This window comes from Staurois parvus, unplaced genomic scaffold (assembly GCF_062004578.1).
Source record: "Staurois parvus isolate SC_StPar_1 unplaced genomic scaffold, SC_StPar_1.0 ptg000099l, whole genome shotgun sequence".
Lineage (NCBI taxonomy): Eukaryota > Metazoa > Chordata > Amphibia > Anura > Ranidae > Staurois > Staurois parvus.
The window spans coordinates 5,984,478-6,001,207 of NW_028317895.1; the positions used below are offsets into that span (position 1 = coordinate 5,984,478).

Here is a 16,730-nt window from a genome sequence, read left to right on the forward strand (position 1 = left end):
CCGGTCCTTAGATGGGATGCATCTATTAGTTTTCTTTTTTTCACATGATAATCTTGCAAATAACACATTTCCTGTCCATATGCACCCAGGTTGGACTTCAAATATAACTGCCTTTGCTCATCTCCATTGCATTGTGGATTGAGGAGATTAGTAGTTTACATAAAGAAAGAGAACATGGTTTTTGCCTGCAGTTTATTTCACAGGAAGTGACAAGGACACTATTTCTGGTAAAAGCAACAGGTTAAATCATGGCCAAACATTGGTACCCCTGCATTTCTGTCAGATTACAAATGTTTAGGCATTCTCATGTTTATTTCTTTTGGTTGTATTGCTATGACACAAAAAAGTGGAGAAACAGAAAGCCAAATCTGACATTCCAGCAAAACCACAAAAATGGACTGGACAAAATTATTGGCACCTTCTCAAAATTGTGAGAAATGATTGCATTCCAAGTTTGTAATACTCCTGTAATTTGTAATTAACCACTTACCTACCAGGCACTTTTACCCCCTTCCTGCCCAGGCCAATTTTCAGCTTTCAGCGCTGTCGCACTTTGAATGACAATTGCGCGGTCATGCAACACTGCACCCAAACATTTTTATCTTTTTTTAGACATATAGAGCTTTCTTTTCTTTTGGTGGTATTTAATCACCACTGGGTTTTTTTTGCTACACAAACTAAAAAAAGATGTTTGTTCTTAGTTTCTGTTATATCATTTTGTAAATAAGTAATTTTTCTCCTTCACTGATATGCGCTAATGAGGCTGCAGTGATGGGCACTGATAGGCTGCACTGGTAGGTGACACTAACAGGCATTAGTGATGGGCACTGAAAGGCAGCACTCATATATGGCACTGATTGGAACTGTTAGGCATCACTGAATGGCACTGAAAGGCAGCTCTGAGGCATTGATGTGCACTGGTAGGCACTGATATGTGGCATTGATGGGCACTGATGGGGCCACATTGATGATCAGGGCCCTGATGATCATGTATATGTCCCCTCTAAGGAATTAGCGGGCTCTTCTCTCCTCACGCTGTCAGCGTGAGGACTGCCGATACCCAGTATTTCCTTGTTTACATGCGACCAGTTGTGATTGGACATAGCTGATCAAATGAAAAAGCCTGTGTTATCGGCTCTTTACTGTGATCGGTGACCTGCTGGGTCCCAAGGACACAGCGCACCACCGATCGCCGGGCCTCGCACCCCCGGGGTTGCGTATGTGCAGTTAGAGTGGGAGGATGTCAAATGACGTCCTCCCAGAACGAGAGAGCTGACGCCCGCCCGACCTTTCCTTATATGGTGGGTGGGAGGTGGTTAAACTCACCTGTATCAATTAAAAGGTGCTGACGATATAGAAATCACTCTGGCAACCGGTTAAAATGGTGAAAAATTGACTCCACCTTTCTGTTATGTGTCTCTGTATGCCACATGGAGAAGAGAAAGAGCAGCAAAGAACTGTCTGAGAAACAAAATTGTGGAAAAGCATGGACAATCTCAAGGTTACAAGTCCATCTCCAGAGAAGAAATTTACAGCCCATGGCCCTGTAGCTAATCTCCCTGGATGGGGATGAAAGAGAAAAATTGATCAAAGATTGCAAGGAAGGATTGTTCGAATGGTGGCTAAAGAATCTCAATCATCTTCCAGACAAATTCAAGCTGACATTCAGGCACAGGGTACAACTATGTCAGCTCACACTATAAGTCTCCATCTGAATGAAAAGGGATGCTATGATAGGAGACCCAGGAGAACTCCACTACTGTCACAAACATAAAAAAGACAGATTGGAGTTTGCCAAAACTTACTTGAGGAAGACAAAATCCTTTTGGGAAAATGTGCTGTGGACAGACGAAACAAAATTACAGCTGTTTGGTAAACCCCGTCATTCTGTTTTCAGAAAAAGCAATGAGGCCTCTAAAGAAAAATTACAGTCCTTACAGTTAAACATGGAGGGGGTCACTGATGTTTTGAGGTTGCTTTGCTGCTTCAGGCACTGGATGTCTTGACTGTGTGCATGACATTATGAAAACTGAAGACCATCAAAGAATTCTGGGATGCAATGTAGGGCCCAATATCAGAAAGTTGGGTCTCTGTCAGATGTTACAGCAGGACAATGACCCAAAGCACACATCAAAAGGCACCCAGAAATGGTTTCAGACAAAAGTGCTCGAGAGTACTGAGCTGGCCAGAAAGGAGTTCAGATCTCAATCCCATTGAGTACTTGTGGGGAGACCTCAAAACGGCAGTTGGGAAAAGGAACCCTTCAGACCTGGAGCAGTCGGTGAAAGAAGAGTAGTCTAAAATTCCAGTAGAGAGGTGTAAGAAACTCATTGATGGTTACAGGAAGTGATTGATTTCAAATTATTTTTTCCAAGGGGTGTGCTACAAATATTAAATTGAGGGTGCCAATAATTTTGTCCAGTCCATTTTTAGGTGGAATGTGTCAGATTTGGCTTTTTGTTTCTCCACTTTGTATCATACCAATACAAACAAAATAAATAAACATAAGAATGCCTAAATATTTGTAATTGCAACAGTTTTCTGGGTGAAGTGGTGCATTATCTGACAGAAATGCAGGGCTGCCAATATTTTTGGCCATGACTGTATATTTTGTACTTGATGAAAATGCTGTTAGCCAAAAAAATAAATAAAACAAAGGCAGCCAACACGTTAGGAGTAGTAAGGTGCAATATATCATGTTTTTGTAAGACAGGCATTCAGATGACCAGTTAAACTATTTGCTTTTCAGAAATGTTAGACATACTTTTCTCCACATTTAACATCATATGACTTTTCTGTCATATGGTTCGGAGCATAGGGGAAGCCAGATCCTGAACCTTTTTAGTAATATTAACCACTTCCTGACCACTATACAGGCCAGCTGCTGACAGAGAAGAAACATCCATTCCTTCCCCTCCTGTGTGACAATCAAAGCCGAAAGCGTCAAGGATTTTGTTAATTCTGGTTTTGGTTTGTTGCTGTTACTGGTTAAACAAGCATCTGATCTCAGTTTGATCAGATGCTTTTGAAGGCAGAGCTGAGATATGGGATCTAACAGAGCCCAGATCTCCATTAAAGAGTATCTATCAGAGTCCATGCTACCACAAGGGATGTTGTTTAGGTGTTATGATTGCAATAAAGTTAAATAAAAAATATTGTGCAAAATAAAAAAAAAATTTAAAAAATGTTGCAACAACCACCATTTTATTCTCCAGGGCATTGCATTCATACAATATATAAATGTTTGAGGTTTCCAAGTGATTTTCTAGCAAAAAAAAAAACACAAAACAAAAACATTTTTTACATATATGCGAGAAATGTCAGAATTGACTGGGCAGAAAGTGAACAATTATTGAAAATACCCTAAAAGAACATTTCCTTTCTGTTCCTCTACACATCTGTTTTCTCTAAAAACAGAAACTCGATATTTCACTATAGCAGAAAATGTAGTAAGTACAAGGTGATGATGATGATTAGTATTATTTCCAATATTACTAGTCTGCAAAGCAGACTTCATTTTTCAGAATGAAATATATCCCATAATATGGCTTATCTTCCTGAAAATGACTCAATGCCACTCTCACAGTCTGTTCAAGTAAGCCTTTAAGACACAGATCACGGGAAGACACATTAATGAGACACAGATAGTGGTCACCAAATATTAAAAATACATAAAGATAAGTACAAATGGAAGCAACATTTGGAGAGATTTATACATGTTCTGAGAGCAGATAAAAGGTTTCATAGAAACATAAGGTTTTGATGCCCAGAGGACAGTATGTCACTACTAGGTAAATCACCACAAATAAATACATACTTTGCTGTAGATTATTTCTTTAAAACACAAAGCCTAATGTACAGATACATTCAGCAGATTCGCAAAATAGAATCCACCATGTAAGAGCCAGCCGCTGCCTTCCATCCTTAGAAATCCATGGAACCTGTGGCCAAGTAGTCTTTTCTTCCAATGGTGCTGACTTGTTTTGTTTGCATTGCTTCCAGTTTGGGACAATCTGTAATACGATGACCCAAACCTCCACAAAAGGCACATCCTCGTTCTCCTAGAGACAGAGAAAATTAGGTTATAGTCCAAAGCTTTAATGCTGAAGTATCTTTTTATTATAGAGAAGACAGTAGCCACCATAGTTCATGTTTTGGATTAACCTTGAAAAGCGCACCAATATGTCAAGACACCCAAGTAACCATATATGCTATTAGGCTAGGTTCACATCTGTGCGGGTGGTACAAAAATATGTGCAGCCACACCACCCGCACAGAGAAATGCGGACCCGTGGGAGGGTGCCATTAGTTCTAATGGCACGCCGCCCGCACTGGAAAATGCAACCATACTGGGAACCGAGGTTCCCATGCGGGCTGCGTTTTCGGAAGAAGTGCAGGGACTTCTTCCCTTCATGTCACGGGAGTCCATTCAAATTAATGGGATCTAGTGCCTGCGCAAAACACGGCCCGCACAGACACATATATGTGAACCGGGGCTAAGAGATCATGGCGCACACCTTGCAGCATGCATGAAAATCATACGAAATGTAAGATGCGTTAGAACAGGTACACTTCAAAAAGTGAACCTCCACTGACAGTAATGACACAACACACCTCTATTCCATTGTTTACCCTACTCAAACTTTTTTGTTTTTAAGGTTTGAGGCAAGATTAGCATAACTGCATTTTCAGTCTTTGTTATGCATGACTGCAACAGGAGTAATAGTGTTAAACTTGAAACAATACATTCAGAAGTCAGGGGGATATTGGAAGATGTATGGGGTGGTAATATATTCAGTTTTTAGTTAGGAAATTAACAAAGGGTTAATAGGACAATGCTGTATAGGACAATACCCTTTAAAGCATGAAGGGCAAAGCTACAGCCTTACTTAACTTCCACCCTCCCAGAGATTAAACCAGTGTTTCTCAACCTTTTTTCAGACAAGGCACCCTTTAAATTTATGGACAATCCCAAGGCACCCTTTAAAATGGACAGTCTTGAGGCACCGCATTCTAAAATGTAAAACCTATCCTAAATAGTTTTATATAACGCAGCAACATCCACACATCCTCAGTTTTTCTCCATCACTGAGCTAATGTGACCCCAGCACTGATGGAGAAGGGCAGGGGAGGGTCAAACTAGGATGTTGTGCTACTCCTTATCAACTGATGTCACTGGTTGTCAGGATGCCGGCAGCTAATGTCGTAATGGTGCACAATGCAACCCTGCAACTTTGAGTAGCTAAAAGGTAGGCTTGTTCCACCCACTGGCTTGTATATAAATTTTGGGCAATTTTTAGACATTTTGCCAAGACACCCCTGAGGAAACCTCAAGACACCCTGGTTGATAAAGGCTGGATTAGACAAAGAATCAAATCAAAATATTCAAATCTAAAAAGTGGGCGTAGTCATCCTAACAAAAAGCACTATTAAAAAAAAACAAAAAAAAAACAAATGAACTGGCCAAAAGATTTTACAAAAAGGAGCTGGTCACCCAAAACAAGTTCAACTTAAAATAAATAAATTCATGTATTTTTGTAGGTAAAAATATTGTGCATTTGTTATTTTTTCTATTTAGGAGTCTGTAAAACATTGCACCCACGATCTGCAATGTCAGGCTCCTGCAGACTGTGAGTGTAGCTGTCTGCCCGTACATCATATGGGAAGGCAGTTACTAAATAACAGGCAGGATCAATGAACTACCTAGAGTGCTCATCATTCATTGAGAACTACAAGCCGTCTGACTGACGGTAGTTGTAATTCTCCCATTTACAGAACTCTGAATGAATGATGCATCTTAGTGGGCGGAGCCCCACATGGCCACATTTTTTAAAATTGTGACAGCGGATGCAAGGAGAAAATCTCATTGTTGGAACATGCAAGACAAAAAAAACAAAAACAGGAGAATGAAATCACCAGGTTGCACTTCTAACCAAACATTGCTTTTGAAACCCACAAGACTCAGAGTTCTGTACAGCTGATCAGGAAAAAAAAAAAACTTTTAAAAGTAAACCACTGAATACATGTCTACAACTGGTAACATCAGGAAAATTGATAGTATGCCAAGTTACACCTCCTGCAATTTATATGGGTGGAATTACAGTTTCTGTATTTCATTGAATGCCATCTTGCATTTATGTCAACTGAAGGACAACAGTACATTAATTACCATCCTTATATCAATCCAGCGATCTACTATGAAAGAGACTTTGGATTACATTGACGGGCTGCTAGTAGGGTGCAGTCTTTTAAAGTCTCTTTTTCAGCTTTCATAAGACAAAGAGGGACCAACATTGACTGCTCAGATCACACATTTTGGAGCAACGCCCTTTGCACTAATCTCTTTGCATCTCAGGGCATCATAATTACACCATTTAATCCCTAAATGTACAATGTAAGATAGGAATATAAGCTGTTCACGAGTGGAAATGCATAAAAACAATGGCAGACGTGTTAATACAGAGCACAGAGATATTAGTGGCAATGTTTGAGATTGCTCACCTTCAATATCCAGCATATCATCACTGCTATTGAGCACTTGCAGTACAGGAGGTACGCGCTGCTTGGCTTCCAGAAGCAGAGCCTTGAGGTCCATCAAAACAGATTCATCTGTGTGACAAAATGGTGAATTTGTCATTATGAATTTTAAGTCACCATAACCAAATAAAGTCACCAAATGAAGTCTAATGCCCACACACAAATATACTTACCGCATGACTTGTTAATAAAAGTGGTTGCTATGCCAGTGTTACCTGATCGACCCGTACGTCCTATTCTGTGGACTAAACAGAAGGAAGGAGATTTATTTAAAACATGATCTGTGTGCTATTCCTTTATAGAAACAGCTTATTTACCGCACTCCACCAAAATTAAATTTATAAGAAAAGAATCAGCACTCTCATTCTGGAAAATGTGTACAAAATATTGTACTGTTATTATACACCAGCCCATTTGGCATGCATTATTCTGCGGTATTCTCCATTTTGCTTCCATAGTTGTACTCAAACAGGCACAATGGCGCACATCTGGTGAACGTGCCCAATGGTGCACAGATTATGGATCAGGGTATACACGCTACTACGTACACTACTTCACTCTAATTTAAAAAAATTAAAAAAAAAAAAAATCACATACGAGGCTCTACTTCATAAACCAATCGATTCTCCCTTGCGTTCGGAACGTCAATTGGCAGCTCACCTCTTCACAGCTACTAAATTACAGTGCATGCAGAAACTATTCACAGCACTTAACGTTTGCCACATTTTGTTATGTTACGGTCTTATTCTAAAATGGATTAAATTCATTTTTTCACTCAACATTCTACAAAATACCCCATAATGACAACGTGAAAAAGGTTTGTTGTGAAATCTTTGCAATTTATTAAAAAAAACAAAACAAAAAAAAAAACAAACACACATGTACATAAGTATTCACAGCCTTTGCCATGATACTTAAAATTGAGCTCTGGTGCATCCTGTTCCCACTGATCATCCTTGAGATTTTTCCACAACTTGATTGGAGTCCACCTGTGGGAAATTCAGTTGATTGGACATGATTAGGAAAGGCATACACCTGTCTATATAAGGTCCCACAGTTAACAATGCATGTCAGAGCACAAACCAAGCCATGAAGTCCAAGGAATTGTGCGTAGACCTCCGAGACAGGATTGTATCAAGGCACAGATATGGGGAAGGGTACAGAAACATTTCTGCAGCATTGAACGTCCCAATTAGCACAGTGTCTTCCATCATCCGTAAATGGAAGAAGTTTGTGACCACAAGGAATCTTCCTAGAGTGGGCCGCCCGGCCAAAATGAGCGAGGGAGAAGGGCCTTAGCCAGGGATGTAACCAAGCACCCGATGGTCACTCTGAGAGAGCTCCAGCGTTTCTCTGTGGAAAGAGGAGAACCTTCCAGAAGAACAACCATCTCTGCAACACTCCACCAATCAGGCCTGTATAGTAGAGTGGCCACTCCTCAGTAAAAGGCAAATGGCAGCCTGTCTGGAGTTTGCCAAAAGGCACCTGAGAGACTCTCAGACCATAAGAAACAAAACGCTTTGGTCTGATGAAACAAAGATTTAACTATTTGGCATGAATGCCAAGTGTCATGTTTGGAGGAAACCAGGCACCGCTCACCACCTGGCCAATACCATCCCTACAGTGAAGCATGGAGGTGGCAGCATCATGCTGTGGGCATGTTTTTCAGAGGCAGGAACTAGGAGACCAGTCAGGATTGAAGGAAAGATGAATGCAGCAATGTACAGAGACATCCTTGATGAAAAACTGTTCCAGAGCGCTCTGGATCTTAGACTGGGGTGCCGGTTCATCTTTCAACAGGACAACGACCCTAAGCACAAAGCCCACATAACAAAGGAGTAGCTACAGGCCAGCCCTGTGAATGTCCTGGAGTGGCCCAGCCAGAGCCCAGACTTGAACCTGATTGAACATCTATGAAGAGATCTGAAAATGGCTGTGCACTGAAGCTCCCCATCCAACCTGATGGAGCTGCTTGAAAGATACTGCAAAGAAGAATAAGAGAAAATGCTCAAAAAAGGTGTGTGCCAAGCTTGTAGCATCATACTCAAAACAACTTGAGGCTGTAATTGGTGCTAAAGGTGCTTCAACAAGGTATTGAGCAAATGCTGTGAATACTTATGTACATGTGGTTTTTTTTTTTTCTCGTTTTTTTATTTTAATAAATTGCAAAGATTTCAAAACAAACTTCTTTCACGTTGTCATTATGAGGTATTGTTTGTAGAATGTTGAGGAAAAAAATGAATTTAATCCATTTTGGTATAAGGCTGTAACAACAAAATGTGGCAAAAGTTAAGCTCTGTGAAAAGTTTCTGGATGCAGTGTAACTATTGACACAGCGTGAAAAGCTCATACACTTAGTTTTGAGATAGTAAAACACCGTATGAATGACATTATGAATAAATAAAAATTTGACAGAAATCTTGGTGGACTCTCATGATAAGTTCCTTAGAACCTGGAATCCCTGAATTTATTATGCCCATCCATCCAAGTTTGGGCATAATCAATTTTTTACATATTTGATCCTATGTCTATTGAGATTCCCCAGGAGCTCTTTCTTCTCTCCTTTTCTTCTGACTCCTCTATTCTTCCCATCTCTTTTTTAATGTCTGATTCAAAGGTAACAGGTTAAGCTGCCACCTTAATAAAAGTAGTGTCCCTCTACCCTTTCTGCTGGAGATGCTCTGCTTTTTACACCTGGGTCATGATTTGACCACTTTGTGTGTTTAGCCCTAAATCCTACATGGCAGCCTTTTATTTAATCTCTTGAAAGTGTTTGCATACATACTTTGTTGCGTCATCTGTGGCTATGTCCTTAATACTTTATTCTGTGGATGTAAAAATTTTCTGCTATTTGAAATACTGACATGGCCTCTGTTGGGTTATACTTTCTGTATGTACAGTTTGTTTACTGTCAATAAAACCTTTGTAAAAAGAAAAGAGCCAGCACTGTTTCCACCCACATTTTCAAACTCAACATATTACTCTAATAATCTTCCACAAAAAGCCAGATGTTCAGCTCCGCTTGAAAAGAACACAGTGAACAAATAGCAGTTTCTTTAGCAGAACATGGAATGGTTAGCACATTGTTTACGGTCTTTTGTTGGTTCTCAAGATAAGTTTCCTAATGATCAAGAAAGGCCTAAACTCATTTCATCTCCTATAATAAAGACAGGGTAACACAAGCCTGAGAGAGAGCTTATTGTGAGAGTGACAGCCAATGAAATTAAGACGGAGGCTGAGCTCTGAATAACCCAAGAGAAGTGTGCTAAGCAGCCTTGGAGACAGCAGTCAGGAGCGATAATGAGGCTTGGACAGCTGAGAACAAAGACACTGAGATGCCACCAGGGCTTATGTGATACCAGGGTTGGTCCGCAAGGTACAGTGGATGAACTGTTCACTCTACGGAGGGAGATCATGAACCAATGAAACTTCACTAGACGAACAGTATATTCTCTATTGTGGCCAAGATGTAAGCCTGCAAATGTAACTGTTTTCTTGTGATACTGGGACATTTGTGTAAGATATTGAAGACACTGTGGATCCCTTGCTACTGTTAAGAGATAATTCTGCAAGTGTGATAGAATGTGAGATCTTTAGAACCTTGGATGGACGTTCGACTATTTGTGGAAGATTATTAGAGTAACAGATTAATAAGGCCGGAGGTGTGGAAAAAATAAGAAAACTGGGCCCTTTCTTTTAACTTCAGAAAAAAACGAGATGTTGCTGGAAACTAAATATTCAAACATATTCTATGACTGTTGATTCTGCATCACCTCTGTGCCAATGGGGTTAACCTACAAGAGTGAAATTCAGGTCAACTGAAAGGTCCAGCTGCAAATAATTACTGGTAACACAACTGCACGAACTGCTTGCAGTGTAGTAATGACACAGTCATACACAGCAAAACATTGCTCCCTTCTACCATGTGATAGTCAAGTGACCTGTGATCTGCAGTCCAACCCAAAACAAAGATTTAAACACCCCTGTCATAGGAGCAAAACAGGGGTACCACTGTTGGCCTCCTAAAAATAGTGGTTACCGTGGCCACGTCTGGCTTTATATTTCTCAATTACATTCCAGAACAAGCATGAATTAAAACAAAAAGGTCAGAAAATGCAGTATTCCTTATTGCTATACCCATTCCAGGTCTGTGGCTCCAAGTAATGAAGCTGAAACATCAACATGATATACTGATTTTTATTTTTTTGTTTCCAACATCTCTCAAGCAATGTGATGGTCTGCTCTCCGTATTAAAGGTTTATTTGGCATTATGCATTACATTCCTTACTTTTTTTTTTGTATAGTCAACTTTTCTCAAACGTCTTCAGGATGGTCAAGTGACATGCACATCTCTGGCACTGGGAAATTGTTCTTATAAAACCAATGCCATACAGTGCATTATTATCCCATGATAATAGGGTGTTGATATGCGCCACCCCCACCTATAGCTGAAAGCAAGCTTGGACTTTAATGGGCAATTTAAAAAATATATCACAGAATCTTCTGTGATTGGTCCTGTTTGATTTGTGAGCTTACTGTACATATCACACATTTTGTATACAGCAAGATCACAAATCAACCAGGACTAATCATGGAATCTTCTGTCATCCCTTTCTTCCATGGAAACAACATGTCTGCTTTACAGCATTAACTAGAAGCCAATCAAATCTAGACTCCGCTAATACACTAACCAAAAAATAGGGAGTACTTTCAACCCACATTTCTGTTTCCATTTATTAAACTACTCTAAAAAAATTAAAGTAACAAACCATTATAGGAAATATCTCCAGTTTTCACACATTAGAATAATTAATTTTAGGGCTTGAATATAACGGTCATGTTTTGGGTCCCCAAGACTCATGTTTAATCTCAAATGCTGCCTGCTTGTAGGCACCACTAACAGGAGGGGCGATGCAGTATCAAAGCTTGCCAGATGCTGCAGGTACAATTCCTCCTAACACAAAAGCAGTTTGTTGGCCTTTTACAAGTTATGTGTATTAAGGAATTTGGCTTCAAGCAGCTTTTTAGCCCCAGTGGCTGTAAATGTGCATCATTTCCCTCCAACTGTAGGAGCACTTAACTATTTGCTATCTTAACTATTACGACGCAACAACTAGGCGCACCCCTAAATCTTGCCTCTCAGAGGAAGAACCCTGCCCCTATAAAGAATGTATTGCATTTTCAGTCACAGCATATATCATTAAAATGTACTAGCAGAAAGGCTACACACAAGAACTGCAGAACACCTAATACTCCCTCACATTCCAGCAGCATTCATTTCAGTCTTCACACTCACCATAGTTCTCTATCTCCTCTGGCATATCATAGTTGACCACATGCTGTATAGCTGGAAAGTCCAGACCTTTGGAAGCAACATCAGTAGCAACCAGAACATCTTTCTTGTCTTCTCGGAAAGCCTCAATTGCTTTTGTTCTTTCCTCTTGATCTGAAAGAGCAAGACAAGGCTTGTTGACAGACAAGCAGTAAAATAAGCAGTGTGAAAAATGTACAAGCATAGCATGCCACCTGTTACTTTATTTGGTGCAAGCTGAATTAACATCATTAAGCAGAACAATGTCATTCTTGCATTTGGGTGTATGTTGTCTTAGATAGCACAGGACAGAGAACCAGTCAGAGGTGCATGTTTACATAAATAATTATGCGTACAAAGTGAAATACAAGGGCTGTGTGTGGTAAATCCATGTATCTGATCCATTTTTCATGTAGCTCCAACATCCTGACTTTGGATCAAAGGCTATGCACACCATGGTCAGGTTAAGAATGAATAATTATTCTATTCCCTAAACCAGGCATCACTAAATGGCGGACTGTGGTCTGGACACGGACCGAAGGACAGTTCTGTCTATACTGTGGCCGTGCCACTTAGCAGGCCGAGTTAAATCTCACAACACAGCAGAGGGCAGGAGACACAGCAGGGTGGATTTCTTTTCTGTATATGTATTCACCTGGCTGCCGACACTGCCATTAACTTCACAGCAAGGAAAAGGGCAGGAGATATGGCAGTTATACACAGGAAGCGGGAGCTGCCCAACCTTTCACTTGTTAACAAGAAAAGTTGGTCAGCTCCCACCCTTAGTGCACACCTTCCCTATCCCCCATCCTCTTCCCTGCTGTGAATTTAACAGCATGGGTAGGCAGGCAAATACATATACAGAAGAGGAATACACCCTGCTGTGTCTCCCGCCCTCTACTGTGCTAAGATAGGACTGTGAAGGGAGAAAAGCTGTAACTACAGCGGAGACTATGGTTTAATGAGGAGGGGGACTATGATGTGAGGAAATCAGGCTCTGATGTGGATGAGGAGGGGACTGTGATGTGAGGAGAGGGGGCTCTGATGTGAAAGGTGTAAAGGGGGCTGTGATGTAAAGTGGGCGGGGTTGGGACGCAAAGGACCCAAGTCATAGAACAAAAATGAGATTTGGACCTATAGAGAAAAAAAATGTTACTGACCAGACTTCTGTGAATTTTAATTCAGTACCCCTGCCCTAAATTGTCTGATTATACCATCTTTGTCATCAGTTTGGCCTAGATGAAGTATTTTCTTTTTACTCCAATCTCTATGTATACTACTTTACATTGCATTTGATTGTAGGCTGCCTTTGGACAGAATTGAAGACTGATGATGCTTCTTTGACAAACAGGAAATGTAAAGAAGTAACTCAGACTTGTCTAGATATTGTGTTCTTATTTATGGATATAGTAATACAAAGCCGTTCCCTCATTAGGGTATAATACACTTCAGCCTGCCTCTGCCTCTGATTGTTGACAGGAGATTGCTTTACAGGTCAGTGAATGGGTGCCAATTTTCTTCACTGAATATAGGATTATGCATTCAAAACAAGTTTCTGGTGGTGAATTACAAACTTTCTATTGAATGCTTCTGCTTTGCCCAATTTTCCCAAACACATACAGTATATAGAGGTCAACTACAATATAATCACCAATATTTATTCTGGTAAGTCAGGTGAGGAGGGGCCCTCCGGAAGATTTACCCCTCTTCATGACCAGGAAATTTTTTGCTATTAAACGTTACGCTACTTTAACTGACAATTGAGCAGTCATGCATCACTGTACACAAATTATATTTAGATAATTTTTTTCACACAAATAGAGCTTTCTTTTGGTGGTATTTGATCATCACTGGGTTTTTTATTTTTTGAGCTCTAAAGGGAAAAAAGACCAAAAATATTTTTTAAAAAACAAAATTTTTTTTTACGGTTTGCGATGAAACATATCCAATAAAAAAAGAAAAAACAAATTTCTTCATAAATGTAGGCCAAAATGTATTCTGCTACATGTTTTTCGTAAAACAAAATCTCAATAAGTGTATATTAATTGGCTTGCATGAAAATTTTAGCGTCTATGATATGTATACTGTTATTTTTATTTTATTATACTAGTAATGGCAGTAATCAGCAACTTATAGCGGGACTGCAATAGTACGGCAGGCATTCTGACACTGACGCTGGAGGAAACTGCCACCGATATCTTCATTGACACAAAACTGGTGATTGACACCCACGGGAGCCAATGACAGCATGGGTAGGACAGCACGCACGCCCCTACCTGGAAATGCAGAATCAAGTATACATATGTGATTCCTGTGTTCGCCCTGTAGCAGTAAAACAGCTATAGGGTGAACACCAAGTAGTTAAGGCTCCCAGTGCCTATCAGTGCTGAAGGCTCTGAAGATGCAGTATTTCCTAACTGACCTCTGTTTAATTATATAGTAGTGTTCTTGTTATTCTAAATGCTTTTTTTTTTCTAAAAAGAATAAAACAAATTTATACTTACCTGCTCTGTGCAATGGTTTTGAACAGAGCGGTCCCAAGCCTCCTTCTTGGTTCCCCTACCGGGCCTCCTGGCTCTTCCCCTCTGCTGAGGGCACCCAAAGAAAGCCACATTCTACGGGGGCACTCGTGGACTTGCTCCCGAGCCTCGCTGTCTGCATCTGAGACAGAGAGCAGGACTTGATCACACCCCCTCATCACTAGATTTGACTGACACCAGCAGGAGCCATTGACTGCCGCAGCAAGGTCAGTGAGACCAGGAAGTGAGGGAAGAGAAAAGCTGCAGACAGACACAGAGCTGGATCGAATGAGGGCTTGGGTAAGTAAAAGGAGGGTGAGGGGGGATAATGATGCCTAAACATTTTTTACCTTAACGCAAGGAATGTATTAAAGGTAAAAAAAAATGTTTAGGCTTTATAACCAGTTTCAGTTCCATTATCTTGAGCTTTTGAATTCGTATTGTCTGTATAAGTTAATCTCATATTTTCATTTATGGTTTCTTACATATATTAAAAGTCAGTAAAATCATCTCTGTTCTGAGCATTAAAGTTGAAAAAAAAAAAGCTTGTTGAAATACAAAAATTACTTGTTGTGGAATGGGTGGGCTCCAGGGTTGGCCTTCTCGCATTGTATTTACTGCTTAACAGGTGAGATTTTGTTCATTCTACTCTAATACATTACCAAAACTCCCAATTAGTGGCCAAGTATCCAATTGCTTCAGTAATGCTGAGACTAGAAATCCTGTTGTCCTGGAAGCTCTAAAATGTCTCACTTCTGCAAGCCTAATTGTACAACTGTAAAGACCAGGTACATGGAAACTTTCTGCTTGTGTGTTCAGCACAAAGAAATTCATAGACAGCAAAAAGACAATATTATTCTCACCTTTGCCTCCATGTATAGCCACTGCCTCCACCCCCTTAAGAAGCAAATATTCATGTATAGCATCGACATCTGCCTTCTTCTCTGCAAAGATCAGCACCTAGAAAAACAAAATCAGAAGGGATAATGGGTTGACAAACATGCAGGCTAAGGGCAGGAAAAGTCTCAGATAAAATATAGATTTTACACTGAACTAGTCATATTTCTGCTTCAATGCAAGTAACCACAACAAAGGAAAAAATAAATATAATTTGTTCTGCAAACACCATATTTATTGCTTAAATCAGAATTTTATTATTTCTTGAAAAACATGCTAGATTTTTACATTGTATTCACTTTTTTTGCTATTAGTACAGGAGCCTCAGGAACTCAGAATGTAATTTAATCAGCTTAATCATGTGTCAGAGAGATTGGCTACCCTTATCCTTTTTGTCCAGCTTAACACCTCCACTAAAGCAATCAGCAGGGATTCCTTTCTTGACATTAATCAGTTACAGCAGTAACATATGCAAAAGTAAAAAAAAATAAAAAAAACGTCACTGCTCCAGGCAGGCTTTTTGACAAAGGACCTCCATTATACTAGCTTATTTTGCCTACTAAAATGCTATGTTTGGCCATTTTTAATATTTGGTTTTATTAATATACTCACAGGAGGTGGAGTCTTCTGCAAACACTCTAATAAATAAACCATCTTTGCTTCCTCCTTCACATATTCCACTTCCTGAAAAAATGTAAAAGGCATGACTTGAATGTGATAATACCAAAACATTTTACATATTGTGTTTCAATAGCTATGTGTTCATGCCATTTACTAGACATGTTATATTGTACAAGCTTTGAAAAAGGAATGTATAGAAATTTAAACAGAAGTGTCTCACTTGTATCACATCCAAGCTGGCAGCTCCTGCTCGCCCCACGTTAATGGTGACTGGCTTTACAAGGGCACTCTTTGCAAAGTTCTGGATCTTCTTGGGCATGGTTGCACTAAAAAGCAGTGTCTGTCGCTGACCCTATATATGTATAGAGATATACAGTAAAGAAGTCATAAAAAAGACAGTGAAAAATTGGCCTATTTAAAGCCCAACTGTAGATTTTCTTTGACTCTAAAAAAGTTAAATTAAAGAGCATACACCTATTTTTAATGTATTACTATTTCTGATCAGATAGCACAACAGCACTTGCCACAAATTCTTAATTCCATCAGCAAGCTTCAGTCTTCTATAGATACCCGAAGTTTAGCTTTAAGAATATAAAAAGTGCATACAGTGGGTATAGAAAACAATCACCCCCCTTTAAAATAATCACATTTTGTTGCTTTGTAGCCTGAACTGCAAAACTGGTCAGAAAGGCTACCAAGAAGCGACAACAATATTACAAATTCTCCACAAATGTGGCTTGTATGGGAGGGTTGCAAGAAAAAAGCCACTCCTCAAGAAAGGCCACATGCAGTCAGAACTGAGCTTTGCCAAAACGCACCTTGAAGATTCTGAGGCCACATGGAAA

At 39.8% G+C, this 16,730-nt stretch overlaps 1 protein-coding gene across 1 annotated transcript in view; it reads right to left on the bottom strand.

Moving 5' to 3' along the window:
- Window positions 1-3,187: 3,187 nt before the first annotated feature.
- Window positions 3,188-16,730, bottom strand: part of DDX41 (DEAD-box helicase 41) — a 44,226-nt gene continuing 30,683 nt past the window's right edge. Inside the window, exons 11-17 of the mRNA XM_089671138.1 lie at window positions 16,106-16,237; window positions 15,877-15,948; window positions 15,231-15,327; window positions 11,834-11,983; window positions 6,711-6,782; window positions 6,502-6,609; window positions 3,188-4,061 (exon numbers count right to left, since the gene is read on the bottom strand). Coding sequence (XP_089527264.1) covers window positions 3,925-4,061; window positions 6,502-6,609; window positions 6,711-6,782; window positions 11,834-11,983; window positions 15,231-15,327; window positions 15,877-15,948; window positions 16,106-16,237 — 768 coding nt within the window. The 3' untranslated portion in view covers window positions 3,188-3,924. The remainder of the gene's footprint in view (window positions 4,062-6,501; window positions 6,610-6,710; window positions 6,783-11,833; window positions 11,984-15,230; window positions 15,328-15,876; window positions 15,949-16,105; window positions 16,238-16,730) is intronic.